The sequence below is a fragment of the Engraulis encrasicolus genome, chromosome 2 (genome assembly GCF_034702125.1).
Source record: "Engraulis encrasicolus isolate BLACKSEA-1 chromosome 2, IST_EnEncr_1.0, whole genome shotgun sequence".
NCBI lineage: Eukaryota > Metazoa > Chordata > Actinopteri > Clupeiformes > Engraulidae > Engraulis > Engraulis encrasicolus.
In genome coordinates this window covers 25,154,721-25,177,059 of record NC_085858.1, presented here as the reverse complement: position 1 = coordinate 25,177,059, position 22,339 = coordinate 25,154,721, and the positions used below count along the sequence as shown (strand labels likewise).

The 22,339-nt window shown below is 44.7% G+C and overlaps 2 protein-coding genes across 4 annotated transcripts in view; both read left to right on the top strand.

The window, feature by feature from the left end:
- Positions 1-6,588, top strand: part of stard3 (StAR related lipid transfer domain containing 3) — a 14,502-nt gene extending 7,914 nt beyond the window's left edge. For both annotated transcript variants that reach the window (XM_063214523.1, XM_063214531.1), the window contains 9 exons: positions 639-740; positions 1,252-1,307; positions 1,554-1,646; positions 1,771-1,833; positions 3,550-3,645; positions 4,058-4,137; positions 4,838-4,942; positions 5,811-5,904; positions 6,370-6,588. In XM_063214523.1, coding sequence (XP_063070593.1) covers positions 639-740; positions 1,252-1,307; positions 1,554-1,646; positions 1,771-1,833; positions 3,550-3,645; positions 4,058-4,137; positions 4,838-4,942; positions 5,811-5,904; positions 6,370-6,495 — 815 coding nt within the window. In that variant the 3' untranslated portion in view covers positions 6,496-6,588. The remainder of the gene's footprint in view (positions 1-638; positions 741-1,251; positions 1,308-1,553; positions 1,647-1,770; positions 1,834-3,549; positions 3,646-4,057; positions 4,138-4,837; positions 4,943-5,810; positions 5,905-6,369) is intronic.
- Positions 6,589-12,077: 5,489 nt separating this feature from the next.
- On the top strand, positions 12,078-20,571 carry mreg (melanoregulin). Of its 2 annotated transcripts, none has more exons than XM_063214513.1 (6): positions 12,078-12,313; positions 12,922-13,036; positions 13,763-13,925; positions 14,871-14,961; positions 15,833-15,996; positions 18,617-20,571. In XM_063214513.1, exons 2-6 carry the CDS (start codon positions 12,942-12,944, stop codon positions 18,809-18,811), a joined length of 708 nt encoding a protein of 235 aa, XP_063070583.1. In that variant the 5' UTR covers positions 12,078-12,313; positions 12,922-12,941; the 3' UTR covers positions 18,812-20,571. The 2 variants fall into 2 exon arrangements, with proteins under 2 accessions (XP_063070583.1, XP_063070578.1); XM_063214508.1 differs by having other exon boundaries at positions 12,912-13,036.
- The last annotated feature ends 1,768 nt before the right edge of the window (positions 20,572-22,339 follow it).

Below are 22,339 nucleotides of genomic sequence, written 5' to 3'. Positions count from 1 at the left end.
TCAAATCCCATCCTTCCACTCCCTACCTTGTACTTCATGGCTGAGGTGCCCTTGGGCAAGGCGCCTAACCCCACACTGCTCCAGGGACTATAACCAATACCCTGTGCTTTAAAAAATAACTAAGCTAAGGGGTAATGTAATGTACCGGTAATGTAATGGGATGGATGGATGGATGGATGGATGGATGGATGGATTGGTGGGGAGTGAAAGTATATGGGGGTAGTATTGCAGTATGCCCTGATGTCAGGAGGAGGTGGAGGGTTGTAGAGGTGTAGAAAAGTTGTGATAGTTATTTGTATTGACGGTGTTATTAGTAGAATATGACTTCATGGTCTCATGTGCTCCTAGCTGTGTATCTCACTCACTCACTCACTCACTCACTCACTCACTCACTCACTCACTCACTCACTCACTCACTCACTCACTCACTCACTCACTCACTCACTCACTCACTCACTCACTCACTCACTCACTCACTCACTCACTCACTCACTCACTCTGTGTATAAGAGAGGTATTTTGTTATTTTCAAAGGAAGTAAACAGGACACATCTCTCTCTCTCTCTCTCTCTCTATCTCTCTCTCTCTCTCTCTCTCTCTCTCTCTCTCTCTCTCTCTCTCTCTCTCTCCCATGCTCAGCGTACCTGACTGCAGTAAATGCAGCATGTGAGCGTGCGCCAATGCTCTACCCCAGAGCCGTCTCCGATGGCCAGTTCTACTCTCCCCCAGAGTCTCTGGCAGGTACCGTAACCCTGGCAACAAATACAACACCTCTACACCATGCACACACTAATCACGCCTCTTATCCCTTAAGTGTGAAGAGCAATTGTCATGAACGTAGCATTGCATTAGACCACAAACATGGCTCATAACAAAGAGTTATAGATGCTTCTAATGTTTTCATCATCCTTAAAATGATTGAATAAGTAAAACTATTTATATGTTTTATAACTATTATAAATCTATTTATGTCTCTGCACTCAAAGCAGGAGAAGCTTTATACTAGAAATGCACAAGCTTCTCTAGAAGCTTCAATGGGGCTTGAGATGGCATTATAATGCCTGAATGTTCCAATCATGACATGTATAAATAGTCTTAACATATTTTATGACTGCTCCATAAGGCTTTGTACATGTGTTTAAACAGAAGACCTTTATGGAGACTGGAATTGAATTGTTACTGGTGTAAATATGTGAGACTTCCTGTCAGGTGTGTTTGTCATTTGTGAGCCTGTGTGCCTTTACTGTTATAGACTCTGATGAGGAGCTGGACGAGGAGGGCTTGGGGAGGAAAGCTGTCACTACACAGGTAACACACACACACACACACACACACACACACACACACACACACACACACACACACACACACACACACACACACACACACACACACACACGTGCACTGAACTTAGTAGCATCAACAAGACAGCCCAGCCGTTGAGAAACGTGCATCAGCTGATGACCTGATGTTCTAGCTTTGCACTCCGCCATCTCTCTCAAGTGTAATAGTTTATTTTTCCTGACTGTCTGCCTCTGTATGTGTTTACGCCAGGAGAAGGAGTTTGTGCGGCAGGGCAGGGAGGCCATGTCTGTGGTGGAACAGATTCTCTCCCAGGAGGAAAACTGGACCTTTGAGAAAAACAATGTAAGTTTTTGTAGTGTGTGTGTGTGTGTGCGCGTGCGTGCGTGTGTGTTGTGTTTACTGAAACTATTTGGGGATCTCTGTTCATGTTGTCATGTAATGCCATGTTTTGTCTCTGCGTTTCCAGGATATCGGGGACTCTGTGTACACCCTGGAGATTCCCTATCATGGGAAAACCTTCATCCTCAAGGTATACATGTCCTGTCCTTCCATCCCGCACAAAAGGGACATTCTAATCCAACCTCTTATCTCTGTATCGTATCTGAACTACTGTAGGCATCATAAAGCGCACTGCTTGTTTGCATTTGGTTAACGTTCAATGGACAACTGGCAAAGGATCAGCCTTACCCACGTCCTGTACAGGAACATAGTGCGCACTTCCTTTTTGGTTTACTTTTGTTGCACAAAATAAGACTAACATTTCTATCTTGCCCAGAGTTGTATAGTAACGTAGTCGAACTACTTACGCACTGTTACTGTATCTGGACTTTATTGGAGTGTTGCTTTTTCCTCTTAATTCCAATTTACTTCTAAATATTTACAATGAATGTAATACTTTTATTCCAATGCGTTTTTATGTAGTAGTAGTAGTTTATGAAAAGTAAAGCCTGATTAAGTTAACCAGGAGGCTGTAGTTAACCTGTTGATGTGAGAGCCATTTGCCTGCATGAGGATGAAGCATCTAGGCTATTCCATTATAAAGTTAACTTGCGCAGCAGGGACCTTTTATACTTGGACTTTTACTTTCAGAAACTATGCACTGTAATGATGTTTAAGTACTTCTTCTAGTACTGGAGCAGTTTCTTAATCACTTGTACTTTACTTTACTTTCAGTACTTGATAAGTATTTTTGGAAACTACTTGCTCTCTCTGCTTGCAATACTTAAGTACAAGACATCTTCAATAATTTAGTACTTCCACTTGAGTATGGTATTAAAACAGCACTTCTACTCAAGTCAGTTTCTTGATATAGGACTTGCATTTCTTGAAACCATACTGGCTAACTACATTAGCTACTTTGTTGTTTGCCATGCAATTTCCCATAGTTAACTATGCAAGTTGCTCGCTGGCTAGCAACTATGCTTTTGAGAAATGTACCCCAGTACTTTATACATTTGTGGTCATGCCTCGTGTTCCTTAATGTACTGGTCTATGGGTAGTTTTCCAGTCTATTGTAGCTCATCAAAAACACAGCCACAAGAGTTTTTCTGTGAAGTGCAAGAGTGGAGTGTCAGAGGAAAGCTTTGCGTGTGACCATGCTGGAAAGGCCAACATGTGATAGTGTTTTTTGTGGGATAATCAGCCACTGATTATCCACAGCACTGTTAATGTTGTTGTTGTCAGGGCCGCTGACAGCTTTGGCCGGGCCCAGGACAAAGTTGTCTAAAAGGCCCCTCAACCCAATACATGCAATGTAATAAGGAACCAATTATGGGCCCCCTCTCTTTCTGGGCCTGGGACAATTGCACCCTTTGTCCCCCCTGTCGGCACCCTTGGTTGTTGTTGTTACTTATGACTGATGGGGGCAGTTGGGGTGGGGTGCGGTATTGGAGGCAAGGCTGTTACATAACTCGGGCTATCTGATCCTTGGTCAGTCAAGACAGGGTAACGGTTATTTGTAGGATGTTGCTCAACTGATGGATCTGTTTTGCTGTGGGTGTGTGTGGTCAATGCACTCAAGTCACAACAGGGATACTTCCATAGTATTTATAGAAACTTACTGTGTGTGTGTGTGTGTGTGTGTGTGTGTGTGTGTGTGTGTGTGTGTGTGTGTGTGTGTGTGTGTGTGTGTGTGACTGTGTGTGTGTGTGTGTGTGTGTGTGTGTGTGTGTGTGTGTGTGTGTGTGTGTGTGTGTGTGACTGTGCGTGTGTGTGTGACTGTGCGTGTGCGTGTGTGTGTGTGTAGGCCTTCATGCAGTGTCCTGCAGAGCTTGTCTATCAGGAGGTGATTCTGCAGCCGGAGAAGATGGTGCAATGGAACAAAACAATATCAGCCTGTCAGGTAATACAGCCGTGTCAGCACACACTCATACACACATACGTCCCAACAGAAATCTGTGACCTGTTGACCAAATGACGTCTCAAAAGCAGCTGAGTGGTGGATCAGTAAAACTGTTGAGCTTCTCAGATGCTGTAATACAGGGTCCCGGGGGGCATTAAAAAGTATTAAAAATAGATTTTGTTTTAAGGCCTTGAAAATAAATTCAATTTCACTTTTTTCGAGACGTGACATTACGTTTCAGAAGGCCTGGCATTACATTTCATCCGGACAAATGTATTAAAATATAGATGATTGTTTCTGGTAGCTCTGTCAAATCCCTTGCCTCCATGTCTGTCCCTGACTAAGTCTCTCTCTCTCTCTCTCTCTCTCTCTCTCTCTCTCTCTCTCTCTCTCCCGCCCTCCTCCGGTCCAGATCTTACAGAGAGTAGACGACAACACTCTGGTGTCCTACGATGTGTCTGCCGGAGCAGCAGGAGGGGTGGTGTCTCCCAGGTGAGCTCTTCATACACTACTGGCTATTTGGAGATTTCTGGAGTGCCTGAAATAACTGTTCAACATACAAGAGCCCCCACCACACCGGTGGGAGATGCATCAACCCTCTGATCAAGGCTTGTTAGCCGAAACGCGTTTGCTTTTTGGACATGGTGGTAATATAAATAAATAATGAGACGCAGTTTGTGAGTGCGGATTTCTTCTTCCTTAAGTTGACGCTTTTTATCTCGCACCCAAAAGCTTTTCGGTTTTCCAAGAAGTTGAGCGCGTCCTCTGCCAATACTTGAAGTCAACCCTCTGAGCTGCCAGCCCTTTGTCTCTTTAACCCCTTGGGATCCATTTACTGTTGTTTGTTGTTTCTCAACAGGGGCTCTACTACAGCCCCCCTGGGGATGTTAGAGAGCCCTCTGGGGGCATTGAGATAGCTGAAAGGGGGGCGGTGCTTAGTTGTGATTGGGGGGCATTACTCAATTGTATTTTTTGATAAAAAAGGGGGGGGGGGTGGCGGGCGTTGGCAGGCTTATGATGAGGTCAAGGGGCTATTTCTGCATAAAAGGCTGAGAACTGCTGCATAGATGCTCACTGAACCTGGCCGTAGTACTTCAGTTGTTAGCATTGAATCTAATGAGACTAGTAAGTATATTACAGGTGTAATCCAATAACTGCATAAACACACTGAACATTGTCATCCTTCCTACAGGGACTTTGTGAATGTGAGGCGTGTGGAGCGCAAGAAAGACTGCTACATCTCCGCTGGCATGGCAACCAATCATGACGCCAAACCTCCCCACGCTCGCTTCGTCAGGTCAGTGTGTTATCGTGTTCTGAGATTCTATGTTTGTGTGTCACCTGCAGCGGAAGCCAAAGACATACAAAGTCATACACGCACGCAAGCACGCACGCACGCACGCACGCACGCACGCACGCACGCACGCACGCACGCACGCACGCACGCACGCACGCACGCACGCACGCACGCACACACACACACACACACACACACCAGGGCTTGACATTAACTTTTTCACCCACCGGCCACTGTGTCTAGTGGTTTTCCCAAGTCACCAGCCATTCAGATATTCCACTAGCCACAGATTTTATATTGCTTTTTTTTCTTTATCATGATGATGTACGTCTAACTTCAGAAGGTGTGGTGCCAAAGCGAGATGATTTCTACAAGGAAATATATCAAGCAAATACAAATCAGGCTCAGCTTTTCTTGAACTTAAATGCAAACAATTAATACATAAGGGGCAAACAGAATATAGGGCAACATGTGCATGTCACAGTCATACCAAGGAACAAGCTGCCAGCCAAATTGGCTAGTATCACTGAAAGTATTACTAGCCAAAGCCAAGTTTTACCACCATTTGGCCAGTTGGCAGGTGCCAGGGTCAAGCCCTGACACACACACACACACACACACACACACACACACACACACACACACACACACACACACACACACACACACACACACACACACACACACACACACACACACACACACACACACACACACACACACACACCGTTACATGCATCTGTGTGTCATCATGTCACATAAAAACTCCCCTGCAGCGTTGGACAGAGGGCAAAGACTGTCATCTCTGATTGCACTTGCTCCATTCTTGCATTTGAGCTGGATTGTTGTTGTTGTTGTTGTTGTTCAGGGGAGAGAATGGTCCCGGCGGCTTTGTGGTCCTCAAGTCTAGCAGTAATCCCTCAGTCTGCACTTTCATCTGGATCCTGAACACTGACCTGAAGGTGAGCTCTCCTCTCCACGTGTTTCTCCCTACGCTTGTTTTTGCTATTCGGTGTGTATAAATTTGCTGTTGCCAGAATGGCAATGACCGTAAAGTCATAGTGCATTGCTAAAGGCCCTGTGTTATGTCATAGTAGTATAGCACTATGCTAATTAACTTTTCAATGGCTATTACAGTGTTGCTCGTGGAACGGTGTGCATTATGGGGCAACCCATGTGTTAGTTTGTGTTTTCTTGTGTGCTTGCCTGTGTGTGAATCGGAGAAAGACGGAGACGGTGAACTGTCTCCTTTTCACACAGGTATTACACTCTGCTAATGTCTTGGGAACCACAACATGCTTTCCATGGCAATACAAGCATATAGAATTATTTTATACTTTGAGTGAAATAGTTGTGGCTATGAGCTGCCATTCTTGTTCTGTTGAAAGACATGTTGAATGTGACCTGAGCGTGGTGCTCTCTCGCAGGGTCGTCTGCCGCGGTACCTCATCCACCAATCCCTGGCCGCCACCATGTTCGAATTCATGGCCCACCTCCGCCAGCGCATCTCAAGCATGCGACCCCCGGTCGCCTCCCCTTCCTCCCACAGATGACTTTGAGCCACAGAGGGTCCCTGACAAGCACAGCTCCTCTGCAGGCATGGAGGAGGTACTGCAGCCAGAGAACAATTGACAGGGAGACTGGAATGCGGGTGGGGGGGGTTGGGTTTGGGGTTAAGCCTCAGGCTTTTTGGGAGGGGGGGAACTGCCGTGAACTGCCTTCAGAAAAAAAGAGAAACCTGACTTCCTAGTACACACTTTTAACTGACGGGAAGTGTAGGTTGGACAATGGGGTCGCAAAAAAAAAAAAAACTGAAGGCATTGAGTCCTTTGAGGAAGAGCCATTGACATGGGTCGGGGGGGCTGGTGGTGACGTTTAGGGTCAGGCTTTTTTTTCGGGAACTGCTGTCGAGTGAGGGAACGGCCTTGACCAAAAGAGGAACTTCCCTGTATACGCTCTCAACTGGATGTTTAGGTTGGACAATGTGTGTAGGCGAAAAAGCAGAGGGGTTGCTTTCTGTGGACGTTTCACTGTGTGTGTGTGTGGATGGATGTGCTGGTGTGTACCATACACGTCCATCCAGTAAAGTCATTAATAATCGGAACAGTAAGGAGTGCTTGGATGTGACGCCACTCCTCATTTCATCTTCTATCTCCATGCATCTGGATCTTCTCTCTCTCTGTCTCTCTCTCTCTCTCTCTTCTTTCCTTCTTTCTTATTTTGTCTTTCTTTCCATCTCTCTCATATCAGAGTATAAATCCTTTGTAACTGAAAGTGCTGTCTACTAGGAACCCATCAGAGAGATGAACTTTAAACTGGTCTGGAGTCTGTCCACACCCCATGCCCAACCTCTCCATCTCCCCATTCTCATCCTAAACCAGACTACCACTACTGCTACTGCATGTCTTCTGGACGACCGCCTCTCTGCCCCATCTCATGTCCACAAGGCAGTGGGTTATGCAGTGAGATATGCATGCATGGAATGAACCCTATGAATTTGCTGACCTGGCAGTCTTGTGGTGCACGGTCTATCCCTGGCTGACGTGGACGTTTACATAAGCCAGTGGGCTTGTTCAACATGACTGGCTGGCTGAGTGGCTGGAAAAAGGAATGCATTTTGTTGAGTTGGAAGATGGACTATTTTGGACTGTCCTTTTCAAACGTTGCCATGAGATAATATAGATGAGAATCGGATGATATTGTCCAGAACCGTTATTTCCGTGCATTGACAAGACAGCCAAGTATTCCAAACAAGCCCAGTCCCTCTTTTGCTATCGTCACGATCATGGCCAGAGGTGTCAAAAGTAAAAGTAAAAAAGAAACACAATTTCCTTCCTCATTTGAATAACCAATAGACCTGTGTACTTGTCTCATGATCTACCTTTGCGCTGGTTGGATCAAATTTGCGGTGGGTTCTTATTGTTTTTCAGTAACAATACAATCTATCTACCTCATTAGGTACAATGGAGTAAATGGTGTAAAGGCTATATGATATCATGGGCTAGTGTTTAATTTTACTTTTACTTTTACTTTTGACACCTCGGATCATGACCCTTCATTCTTCTTTCTTCCATATGTCATTTGCACAGCATGGATGCCATCATGTGACTTGTACGACTGGCCATTCTATACGTATAAACTGCATATCAGGCTTTCTTTCCACCAGTACCTCACTGTTCTCTGTTAAGTCCACGTGACTCACACATGATGCTCTCTCTCTACACACACACACACGCGCGCACACACGCACACACACACCACACACACACACGAGCACGCACACACACACGAGCACGCACACACACACGAGCACGCACACACACACACACACACACACACACACACACACACACACACACACACACACACACACACACACACACACTTCTCACATTGCACTGTGGAGGAGCAGGAAGTGTGCCTTTAGGTTGCCACCTGTAGCCCACTCGTGCAAGTGAGACTGCCTTAAACACACACACACACACACACACACACACACACACACACACACGTTTTGCGGCGTTAGTTTCTCTTTCATGCCATGGTGTAGCCTTGGCTAGCCAGCCTAAAAGTGACCGCGGCCAAAATCTGAACTGAAGCAGAACTCAAGATGTTAAACTTTTAAGAGCTCTCAAGGGAAGGCGAATATTAACACATGCCTAAGTCATGTTTTAACACGTTGAGAAATTAATAAGACTTGTCGTTTACTGTGTTGGCAAACAAAACAAAAAAATGAATCGCTTAGCGTGAGCAGAGAGAGAAGATGCACTTGTTTCTCTCTCCCTTTCTCTGTCTTAATGCATTAAATCCATTTGGCCAGCCCTTAGCACGCAAACTCAAGCATGACAGTCATTTGTAATAACCGTTTCATATCGTAACTGTCACGGCTCTATTCGGTAGCCATGGGGAAGACAAGTGCCATTGTGACACCGACTAGGCTCTTATCTCCCTGCTCCTGGCGGCCTCTGCATTGGCTGCAGGGGGTGTCCAAAACAACATCAATCTACTGCTGCCTCTCTGACCCGTGGTTTCAATATGGCGAGATAAAGATACAGCGGTGTCGCATGAAACAACCCAAACTATTGCGCACTATTGGAGCAAATGGTTGTGCTCTAATATGGCTGTCTTCTAGGCATATTATAGCAGAACTGACATCAGCCGATGCAGCATTTTAGTATGTACTTTACTGTATGTCAATGGTGGTTGTGCACATCCAATCCAATGGTGGGTGTGCACTCCAATATGCGGCCTCCCGTCTTCCACTTGTGCTTGTGGCCTCGCCTTTTGCTGATGCCCCGCCTCCGTGGAGAAAACGATTTAAGTTTCCCCCTCAAGTCAGCCTCGCCACAACATTTTTTTTTTGCAAATGAGAAAATGACATTAGAATTGAGCGTTTGCGAGATATTGAAATATAATGCTGTTGTTGGTGATGTCATCATTCACGAGTGAGCAAGGGAGAACGAGAGACCGCGTATTACAATCCATCCGTGGTATTGAGTGTAGGGACTAGGGAGGAGCTTTCAGTCACATGGTCACAGAGTGACCCTGGTGGGATGCATGTTGATCACATGACTTTGTCCTCAAGATGTTGGGATACTGCTGCATTTTGCCATAAAGAGAAAACGTACAGGGACTCAACCAGCAGCAGAATGTTTTCAAACTTTGTGTAGTGATTTTTGGGTTGTTTGTCTCCTTTTTTTGAGGGGTGGTGGTAGATGCTAACATTCTTATGTTTGACCATGAATGTTTGTTTTTTTGGTTGTTTTTGTGCCTTCCTCACTGTATATATATATATTTTTTTTTTTGTTGTTGTTTGGAGCAGAAAGAGAAGATCACCGTATCGTTGTAATGTACACTATAGATTTTTCTAATTGTTTTGTTTTTCTATTTTTTTTTTTGCTTAGCCCATTTGTTTGCATTGTCCAGACTGAATACTGTAGCATATTTAATTTTTTTTATGATTTTAGAACTCGTGATGAAACATGTTATTTTCATCAGTCTTATAACCTCGGGATATCCTATTTTTAATGAAGTTAAAAATGAACAAATGCAAATGCTTAATAAAAGTAAATAAGTTTTAATCTGTGGTCTTGAAAACTGAGTGCTGTTTTGTTGGTCAGGTGAAATGCTTTATCGTGGTCTTTATCAGACATTGTGATGAAATGTGTGAGTTTTAAGTGTTCGTGCAACACCATTTACTTCCTTAACGGATTCTTTTGATAAGCATTAAGCGGTCAGTTGTCGGACTAATTGGATGTCGTCGGACCAATGACATGGAAGCCTTTTTTTCCGTATTTGCATGCCCTTCATTTGTAGACATGTTCTGCAGTCATGCACGTTGGCATGTGCTCACTGTGACATGACCTCATCAAAGGCGTTGTTAGGTACATTCGACAAAATTTCAATTATGTGAACTCCCTTGATATGGGTGTAGCATTGGTGACACAACCTTGTCTTTTCAGCATCTGCCCTTTGTCTTATTGGTTAGTCAACTGACCTTTTGTACTGGAAGAATTTCCACTTTGATTGTGCGACATGGATGTAGCATTAGTGACATAACCATAACCGTATTTGTTTATCTGCATTTTTATTGGAATCTTATTGGTTAGTCAACCGACTATTTCCACTTGGATTTTGAAACATCTACTGAAAACAAGTACAGTCTTCAAAAAAAATCCCTCAAAATCACTCATCCTGTCCTTTACCGTCTGCGTGCTTCACACCAGACCACTTCACAAGTCGTGATCTTTCCACCCCTCCTCGCTCTCGGATTGGCCCCTTACCTCAGGTTAGCACATTAGGACGAGCATCCATACTGTCTTCGGTCAGAACGATTGTGCAAAGCAGCATGGGATTTCCCAGACTACTTTACTGTTGCACTTGTAGCTGTTGGCCTCGGTAACCCCCGTCCTCCATGGAGAAAACGGAAAGAAAAATCCTGCCGTCACCGTTGGCAGAACAACTTTTATGGGGCTTTTCCCCATTCAAAATTGGATAATAATGGCCTTGCCATATGGCAACATGGCCTAACGGTAGGACACTGGGTTACTACGCCGGTGACCCGGGTTTGACTCCGGCCTGGGTCATTTGCCGATCCTTCCCCATCTCTCACTCCCCACCCATTTCCACTCTCTCCTCCACTGCCCTGTCAAAAGTAAAATAAAAAAAGCCCTAAAAAAATAAAAAAAAAGAAAATTAGATAATGACCTTTTGAATTGTGCTTTTGTGAGGTCTTGAATAAAACTTTGATCATCACCGATGTTGAGCCATGCGCCAGCAGGCCACAAGCAGCAGGAAAGGACAGGAGGAACTACGATTGAGTTCCACTCACAGTTGGGTCCCGGCCCCCAGAGACTGTGTGCATACTGTATACTCTGGTCTCCCCTCGTCAGCTGAGCAACACAAGTAAAGCCATGGGACCTCCTGATGCCCCTGGGCCACCTCCACCATACTCTGCTCCATCCGGGAGGCCCAGCACAGCTGCTTCTCGCTTCCTAGTGACGGAAGGAAGATCAAGACGCACACAAAAACACCTACATCCCTTCAACCACTATGACTACTATCTGCTTACTGTTGAAGCAGATCCCTTGAAGCAATTCCAGGGGGGAGTATGAATGATCATTGTTATGTTATGTTTAATTTGTCATTGTACAGGTGTGCAGTGACAATAAAATGCTATTTAATGTGGTTATGGGACAGGGTTGAACAAAATTACTGTAATGGTCATAGCAACGATCATACACTACTATAAGAGTAGCACTGTGGGTGCTGATGGGTCTGTCATTTGGTGGGCAGGCTCAGGGCCGCTGGCAGCTTTGACTGGGCCCGGGACAAAGTCATTTGAGAGGGCCTCCCTACCCAATACATGCAATGTAATGATGACCCAACCCTTTATCTACCTGGGCCAAGGACAACTGACCCTTTGTCCCCTCCTATCGACTTCCCTGGGTAGGCTAAATATGAGCAGACAGTGGAATATGTTCTTAATGGCACTGTGGCTTCAGGGGGCTCTATCCACATGACTCCGCTATGACTGTCTGCCTTTGATTCTGTGTGTCTGGGTGTGTGTGTGTGTGTGTGTGTGTGTGTGTGTGTCTGGGTGTGTGTGTCTGGGTGTGTGTGTGTGTGTGAGCGAGGCTGTCTGTGTGGGGAGTCTTCCATCTTCTCCTTGTAGCAGAGCACAACCGATGCTCCAAACTTCATACTGCCAACAAAGAAGGGAGAACTTCGAATCAATGGATGTGTGGATCTTCTAGAATTTACTTCTGCAGTAGGCTCGCCTTCTACTGGCTGGCTCATCACCTTTGGTTTGGAGTCGAACGCAACTGGTAGTTTTGGCCAGCCCTTTGGGAATCAGGTCGTCTCTTCTGGGTGAGTTGACCTTCCTCAGTGTCTGCCTTGTTCCCTGTTCATCCAAAGTCTTTCTTTTTGATTACTTTACTAGACTGCCAGATTAGTAGATTCGTTTTTTTATGTACACAATTTTGCAAGTTTTCAAGTTTTAGTGTGATTTCAAATTTTAGTGGCATTTACAGGCAACCCATACTTTCTCCAATCAGTTTTGTCAGCCAGTGTGTACTCCTGCATAGCTTTTTTTGGTTTCATACCCCCAGACCCCTGTAATCCAACTTTAGAGGCCTTAACAGATTTGTATTACATTCTCTAACAGTGAGCATCTCATCAATGACTTTTCTATCCTTACTGAGGAAATATTGTTTATTGCCCATGTAATTGTCAGTTGTACATATGATGTACCATACAGTATTACAGTTACAGTTTTATACTGTATAGTGTGTATGGATGCATGCGTGTCCATGTGCGTGTGCGCGTGAATGCGTGTGTTCACGTGCGTGCGTGCGTGCGTGTGTGTGTGCTGTAGCCTATATCTATATTATAGTGAGTTTTCATCCTAGTTTTCTCGACTTTTTTAATGTTCTCTGCTGTGTGTGTGTGTGTGTGTGTGTGTTAGTGTGTGTTAGTGTGTTGTTGTGTGTGAGTGATGGGTGCGGCCTTCAGGAGTTTCTGTGCCCGATACTGCTGCTGTTGCTGCTGCAGTGATGAGGCCGAGGAGGAAGAGAAGAGACCCATACTTGGGTACACACACACACACACACACACACACACACACACACACACACACACACACACACACACACACACACACACACACACACACACACACACACACACACACACACACACACTATCCATTCAAATAATGGTGCACTAGTATCCACTCAAGGAAGAAAAATCCGCACTCACAAACTGCGTCTCATTATTTATTTATATTACCACCATGTCCAAAAAGCAAACGCGTTTCGGGTATCAAGCCTTCATCAGTGCGTGGTACCACGCATATTTCACACTCAAGGACATGATAAGTTTATTAACAATTAACTATTAACAATAACTACTGTATTTGTTATTATACGGTAAGACAAAGTAGTATACTGTACTACATTGTACTAGGAATATATCTGTGTGTGTGTGTGTGTGTGTGTGTGTGTGTGTGTGTGTGTGTGTGTGTGTGTGTGTGTGTGTGTGTCTGTGTGTGTGTGTGTGTGTGTGTGTGTGTGTGTGTGTGTGTGTGTGTGTGTGTGTGTGTGTGTGTGTGTGTGTGTGTGTGTGTGTGTGTGTGTGTGTGTGTGTGTGTGTGTGTGTGTGTGTGTGTGTGTGTGTGTGTGTGTGTGTGAAGGCCTGAATATTTTCTGCCGCTAGTAGAGTTTGTCTAGACTCTAGTTTATCAAGTCTGGCTAATGTGTCCAATATTTCATGTCTCGGGATTTTGAACCAATTGTGTGTATGTGTGTATGTGTGGAGCAATGAGACGCTGGAGTATTTCAACCGTGAGGCACAGAAGAGGCGAGACCAGGAGACCAACCTGTGGAGCGAGCCGGGAGACCCCTCCCACTCAGAGAGAGACGACGACCGACAACTCCACAACCTGCTGCAGATGAGGTCCCAGACGCGCACAGGCTCCACGGTACGCATGCATACACACACACACACACACACACACACACACACACACACACACACACACACTGACTTCCACTCATATGAATAGCCTGCCTGTAACAAACTCTGATTTGGTGAAAATTGCCAGTGAACACTTCCAGTTCAGCCAATTTCAATATGCTGCTGTATTGCTCACGCACTTGCCCTTGACTTGTCAGTACCTGGTGATGCCACATTTTTCGGCTAAACCCTTTCCGAGATATGAGCTATTCTAATGGGGGCACCGTTTGTTTACATTTTTAAAAAAATGTAACATGGGCCTACTCCAAATATTTTCCCAAAAGGTACCGCTGTTTGCTAGTTGTCTGCTGACGTTGTATAATCTCTCGGATGTTTTTGGGAATAAATAAAAATGTTTTTTTGAAATGTAAACAAAGCGCTGCCCCCATTACAATGACCAAGATCTCGGAAAAGGCTGAAGAAGGAAAAAAAACCTCAGGTACTGACAAGTCCAGGGTAGAGTGAGCATTCAACTGCATGTTGAAATTGACTGAACTGGTCCTTCAATGCAACTCCAACTATCATTGACCTACTGACCATAAAAAACAACCAGTTGACTTTTTTATATAACCACTAGGTGGTGCCCTTTCATCAAGTTATTGTACAGTAGGCTGAGTCACATTGTCCAACGTGCCTTCCCGATGCACTAAGTACAGCACAGACACACACCTAAGCCATTTTGGATCAATTTTGTTTATTTATGTGTGGACTTATCTGTGGGTGTGAATGTATTGATGACTTCAGTGAATCTGCCTCCTGATTGATTCACTGATAATCTAAACATTTGAAAACATGGATCAAGTGCATCCATCTTATGACATCTTATTACATTATTACTCTCAGCAGACAGTTTCCATCCAAAGGGACTAACTGTGCATGACATCTTCTCTCGTCCCATGTCCATGTCCAGGGCTACCGGCGTCTGAGCGTGGACATCGAGGCCATGAGAGACCTCCGGAGAGAAGTGCGCGACAAGTGGAAGATGATCCTGGAGAACCTGGGTGAGAGAAAACGGGGGGAGGAGTGGAGGAGGGGAGGAGTGGAGGAGGGGAGGAGGGGAGGAGTGGACTATGACAGCATACGTAAGAGACAGCTACATTGTAAGCAGCTGGACTTCTTTTTGGGGTTTAAAAGCATTTCGATCTATCCTAGTAAACCAGCCCCACCCGCCAGCGGCCAACATTCTTAAATTACACATTTAATCTCACATTTATTCTGGTTTATCAGGCTAATTTCAATCTTCCTCTAAACAGCTTTGATTTTCAATTCTGGGCTGATGATGAGGAACCAGGTGTCAAATGTCTTGAAGTATTAAATGTCTTCAAACAGCAGCAAAGTCAGTTATAGAAGTAGAGGTCTAGTTGCTTACAGTTGAATTGATTTGACTACAATGAAAAGAATGTATTTTACTATCATGTGTCATTACACTTTGCCATCTCTATCTCGGAGTACCTACAAATATATATATATAATTTATATATTTAAAAAAAACAAGTGCAGATACTGCAGTTTTGCAGGTTTTGGTGTTAACTCCATTAAACATTTTCAAACTGACATTTGACAAAAATTGACATGGGGCTGTTTTTTTGGGGGGGGTTTACATAGCAAAACATGATGTGCTTGAAATTCCTCTTTGCTCTGAAAAGGCACACCTTTGGTGGTCCAATAATACAATGAGCTATAATATTAAACACAACAATATAGTTTTTCTCAGTTTGGCATTTTTGGCATTTTGGGTTTCAGATAGCAATAGAAACAATACAACGGAAATGAATAGAAAGGAAAAGGAGTATTTTCTTCAGGGGAATAGGCACATCATATTATCATACCATATCATACCTACTATTCACTTTCTGTCTGTGACTGTGTCAGGCTTCATGGCCGAGGCGGAGGCTCTGCTGACGGTGTCTGCAGGTGATAATCTGGACCGCATGCGTAATGCCCCACTCTCCCGCAAACTCCTCAAGACCCTGCACTCAGAGACCTCCATCTTCGATAGTCGGGAACCTCCGCCAGAGAGATACCTCTTCATACTGGTAAATATGTGCCCTACGTAATCACAGAGTTAAAGAAGCACTCCGATACTTTTTCGAGCTAATTTAATCACAAATTGTGAGTTCTTTCACACAGCCCCGGCTGGCAGGTGCGCTGGAGATGACCCGTAGGCCTAGGTCTCTGAATTAAAAAACCTATACAACTCTCACACATTGACCATTTTGCTTAAACTTCTATCACAATGTTTTGGTCTTAGAAATGGTCAGTGTGTGGGAGTTATACAGGTTTTTTTTTATCAACTAATTAATCTCAGCTGATGTTTCTGTGAATATTATTAGGCAAGTGGGAAAAAAAGATTTCATATGGTTCTCTACAGTGCACCCACATCCAACCGATTTATTACAAACCGGTGTGCCACAGATTTCTGAAGAGCCCAAATGACAGAAAAATGACCGTTCCATTCACAATAACCAGGGCAGCACCTTTCAGCAGTCAGTCATCCTTCACATTGCATCTGTCTGCATGGAAAATTGCCACTTGGCTTGCAATGTGCTATACCACCACTGCGTGGCACTAGAGATCGTGGAAAGCTCTCTGGGAATGTAGCCTGCTGTGCTGAATGAAGAGCATGTTCATGGGCAACAGGAGTACCTGATGACAGATTGAAGACATGGTTCAGTATCAGTAGCTGGTAAAGCCTGTGCCTGAAATCAAAGCAGAGCTAAGAACATGAGTCTTTGGTGGTCTTCCAGAGAGTTACAACAGGGAGGGTTGAGGAGGGAATGTGATATCTTTGGTTACAGTGTACAGGAAATCCCCTGTGAGTGGGTCCACTGGGTCCTCTGGCGAAGGAGCCAGACCTGTACCTCTGATCAGGTCTCACCTTCAGCCACCACACCTGCTGCCTGAGATGGACCACCTCCCGCAGCCCCCTCCTCCTTCTCTGTCTCTCTCTGTCTCTGTCTCTGTCTGTCTCTGTCTTTGTCTCTGTCTCTGTCTTTCTGTCTTTCTGTCTCTGTCTCTGTCTCTGTCTCTGTTTCTCTTTCTCGCTCTCTCTCTCTCGCTGTCCCACTTGCTCGCTCTCTCTCTCACACCACATGGCATTAACCTCCCATATGGGGCAGTCAGGATCTTCAGTCAGAATGGCATGGTATGGCATTCTGGATTCCCAAAGGAGAAGCCCACCAAGTACCTTTCCTCATTCAAACTTCAGACAGCCTGCTCCAAACTTGCTCAACGCAGTTGTACATGCCCTGGACTCTGGGACTGCTGTAGCCTACTGGTTAAAGTGAGTTGGTCTTTGGGTCACAGGGTTGTAGGGTTGAGTCCCACTCTGACCAATAGGAAAATGGTAGAAGTCCCCTTGAGCAAGGCACCTGAGCCTGTATTGGTCCAGATACTGCAACCAATGCCCTGTGATATTTGTAAGTCAGGATTGTTGTAATTGAATGCAATGTCCTCTGCCCAGCTACAGTGTTAGGCCTATGATGAGCCAGGCCTGCTCACTGACCTCCTGTCCTCAGTGGGCATCTGTGATAGAGTGTGAATTCCAATATGTGACCTTGCGTCCTCCACTTGGGCTTGTGGCCTAACGTTTTGCTGATGCCCCGCCTCTGTGGAGAAAACAATTAAGTTTCCCCGCTGTCAGCCTAGCCAAAACAATTTTTGGGGGACTATTCTTCATTTAGAAGAACAGTTCATTCTTCATTTCCCATCCTGTTTGAAAATGAGTAAATGACTTTACAATGGAGCTTTTGCGAGATATTGAAATGTAATGCTGTTGTCAGTGATGTCATCACGACGTATTACTTCCTGGTACGAGGCCACAAGCACAAGTAGAGGACGCAAGGTCGCATATGGGAATAGAGTTGAAGATCAAGGGAGAGATTGGCGTTCCCAATGCATGATGGGATACCCTATTAAAGCCCAAGGAGCCTGCCTGCCTCCCTCTGGGGTGGCCATGGAGACAGGCAGCTATTAATATGGTGCACTCTTCTCCTCGGGTAGTGAGGAGGGTAGCGTAATTAAAACGTACTCATGAATTTGTGACGGCCTAAGAGACATGATTTATTCATTTGTCTGAGAGTAATGGGATGACATTGGTTTGGTTGGTGAAGTACCAGCATGAGGCCAATAGCAAATCATTTTCATGGACCAACTGAATGAACCAAAAAAATAACTGATGGATGAGGTTAGACTATAATAATAAATAAGTGGATTTCTACCTTGTTTTTGGATTATATTTTAATGTACTTCATTGTTTATAGTATACAGTATGTATCATAGACTACAGTGTACATGTACTGTACATGTTGAAGGCAGATTACTAATACCAAAGTTACCTGAGTCAAATTCCTTGTATGACCAGTAAAAATGATAAGAATGATTGAAAACTGAAAGTACATTCATATTTGTGCTATAGTCAATCGCATTGTTCCATTCCTTCAGTTTCCTGTGTCTTTTTTTGACACTCCCCCCTCCTCTCTCTCCCATATGTGGCTGCATCTTTCTCTTTCTCTCTCTGTCTCTCTGTCTCTGTCTCTCTCTCTCTCTCTCTCTCTCTCTCTCTCTCTCTCTCTCTCTCTCTCTCTCTCTCTCTCTATCTCTCTCTCTCTCTCTCTCTCTCTATCTCTCTCTCTCTCACACACACACCCCAAACAGGACCGTCTGATCTACCTGGACGCGGCGGATGACTTCGTAGCGAAGGCGCGCCGCTTCTACCCGCCCAAAGACGACAGCGACGAGGAGGAGGGCAGTCTGGCCAGCAACCTGCCCCTGCTGCTGGCCAAGTTCAACCAGGCCATGGCGGCCGGAGACGACGGCAGCGAACAGGACGAGGGCAGCGAGCAGGAGTAAAACGGGCGACACAGTGATGAGAAAACCCAAAAATGCAGTGTTGATTTAACACTAGTGTTGCACCGATACCATTTTTTGGCCCCGATACCCATACCGATACCCGACTGGGCAGAATCGGCCGATACCGATACTACTCTGTTTGTAATTTATACACAGTATATGAAGAGCTGCATTAGGCTACTACTTGGATGTAACATCATTGCTATCATGGCTTTGTCAGGCTGCTGCCTACCTTTGTGAAACAAGAAAAAGACTAATACTGTACAAAGTGAATCCAGCAGGACTTCTTATACCTTTTAAATACCTCTAATATAAAATAACAAAGTTCAAGGCTGCATTCAAGTGTCATACGAGCATCTGTAAATGGTATCGGTGCCCTATTTGTTGGTACTCGCTGATACAGATACGGATACCACCTTTTTAGTGCAGTATCTGGGCCCCGTCCGATACTTGTATCGGTATTAGTGCAACACTATTTAACACTAGTCTGAAAATGTATGGTCCCATTCCACTGAAGTGTTAAATTCAACTAGGAGTGTTGAATTCACAGTGCAAAGGCCTACTAAAGTTAACTCTAAGTATAAATTCAACTCTCTATGTTGAATTAACGCTAAACACTAAAACTAGTTCATTCCCAGGATAGTGTTGAATTAACACTGCACTTTTTTACTGTGTAAAGAACAGAGGAACAAGGGATGGCTGGAGGAAAAGACGGGGGGGGGGGGGGGGGGCTAGACGTGTCGAAAGAAAGAGAGAGGGAAGTTATGAGGTGGGAGCTGAGGTGTGATGATGGTGCGTCTACATACATGTATGCTTGTTGTCAAATATAGACGTGGGGTTCACTATGCTCAGTTCAGGATGCCCATGCCCTGCACTGTTGGAGCGTTAGAAGCAATGTCCTCTGATATCCCAATGATGCCCACTTATGTTTCTCCTCTTAAATCATTTTCAAACCAACTGTGCAACTGTACCAAAAGTAGACTGAATTATAATTGTAAAAAATAAAACCCTGAATGTTATTTTTTCCTCGTGAGGATTGATGTAGTGTGTAGTTGAAATAGTTATTCAAAATAGTACTCTCTGTACACACTACTCATCAACGCACGTAAAGTTTGTGTGCACAGATTTCAACACATCAAAATGAAACAAATCATTCTCTCAGCATTTCCTTCACCCATCTGCACTCTTTATCTCTCCCTGATAACCATAACCTTATGGCAGAGTATCTTGCGACCCGTTTACACTCTGTGGATGCACTAAACCAAAGTATAACCAAACAGAGTTTTGTCCAAAAGACAGACATACTGCATTTAAAAGTCACAATAAACACTAAAAAACACTTAATATCTGTCTCAACCTTAAAATTAAGTTGCCTGAAATGATTGGTTGGTTCAGCCATGGACAGTAATTGCACATGGAGCAGCAGACCGTCTCTCTTGTACCTTGAATGAGAATGATGACTTTCAGCCATTTGGTGTGACCCAAGAGCAAAACTATGGAATAACTTAGTGTTACTTTATTTCAGTGTTAGAGCTGAGATGCTGGTGACGAAAACACTGCTGTTCCCTCGAGTGCTGACGGCACGCTCGTCCCATCTTATGATCCTCACGCTGTTCTACACACTCTTCGGAATAACATTCATCTATCTCGAAGCAGATCAACAAACAGCTTTGTCAGGGTGACGCAGAATGACTCTGCAAGTGTATATGTGGGTGTGGGGTTAAATGATTAGGAAAGTCTGGGCAACCTAATGAAAATAAATGGTGTGTTAAAGAATAATGTGTCTGTCGTTTGTTAATAGTGGTGTTAGATCGTCCCAGCGCTAAGTCATTGTGCAAATAAGCCATTCTTCACTGTCGTATTAATATAATTAGCATGAATGAAGTGTGAGTGTGAGTGTGAGTGAGTGTGTGTGTGTGTGTGTGTGTGTGTGTGCGTGCGTGTGTGTGTGTGTGTGTGTGTGTGTGTGTGTGCGTGCGTGCGTGCGTGCGTGTTTGTTTGTGTGTATGTGTTTATGCACAAGTTCGCTGCTGCGCTAGGCGAGGGTGTGGTTTGATGTGTGTTGATGTGAGTCTCTGAGTAAGAGAGTGTATTTTTATTCAAGAGTTGTGGGTGTGTCATGTACATATTTTGGACCTGGCTAGATTGATATTTCCACCAAGTGACTAGCTCCCAAATTCCCTATCACATGTTGTTTGTTTGTGTGTGTGTGTGTGTGTGTGTGTGTGTGTGTGTGTGTGTGTGTGTGTGTGTGTGTGTGTGTGTGTGTGTGTGTGTGTGTGTGTGTGTGTGTACGTGTGTGTACGTGTGTGCGTGTGTGTGTACGTGTGTGTGTGTGTGTGTGTGTGTGCGTACGTGTGTGTGCGTACGTGTGTGTGTGTGTATGCGCGCACATTTATGTGTGTAGGCTACTGGATGTCCTTGTGTGTGTGTCTGTGCATGCATGCACCAAGTAGATAAGTGTTGTGTACATCGTACTTGTGCGTGCGTGCGTGCGTACGTGAGTGTGTGCATGTATCCTTGTTATGTACATGGCCCCTGATCCTATAGGCCCCTCTCATCCAGACCTGATAGTGACCCTTCCTTGTCACCCGTGTGTGTGTGTGTGTGTGTGTGTGTGTGTGTGTGTGTGTGTGTGTGTGTGTGTGTGTGTGTGTGTGTGTGTGTGTGTGTGTGTGTGTGTGTGTGTGTGTGTGTGTGTGTGTGTGTGTGTGTGTGTGTGTGTGTGTGTGTGTGTGTGTGTGTGTGTGTGTGTGTGTGTATGTGTTTGTGTGTGTGTGTGTGTGCGCGCGCGCCATGTGTTCCATGTGTATATTGGACCATGTGTGTTGCATGTGTGTGTGTGTATTTTCAGCTGTTGATGTGTTGCATAATCATCACAGTACCCTGGTAGCTGGTAGGGCTTCGTCTCTCATCACTGGAACAGCCTTTGGAGAGCACACGGGCGTCTTTAAATGCCTATGATGCCCTTTTGTCGTGCACACTGTGCACACACACACACACACACACACACACACACACACACACACACACACACACACACACACACGGCCGCACACACACGGCCGCACACACACACACACACACACACACACACACACACTGAACACTTCCTGCCAAGTGCAGACTTTGTTTTGTATCCTCCACCACCCAGAACTCAGATAAACGCGTATAGCTGTATCATACATTGCACATCCACAAGAGTTCAAACGTTTGAAAATTTGATGTTTGTGATGGGGGAGGTGCACTAATTGTGGGCAATCAATTAGTCAACAGGTGGAATGTTTGTCTAACAAAAGGCTTCACTGTATCAATATCACTATGCCCTGAAGAAGGCTCAACTGCCGCTACGCGTGGGCAATTTTCAAGTCCTTAATGGACATGTCATAATAATAAAGACATTTTTAACTATACTTTTTGGAGTGCCTTGGTGAAGAAAAGTATTTTCTCTTTTCAAGCAACTTTTTTGACATTGAACCTTGAACCAAAGAGCACCCACAAGAATACTTTTTTCATCTTTCTAAAGGG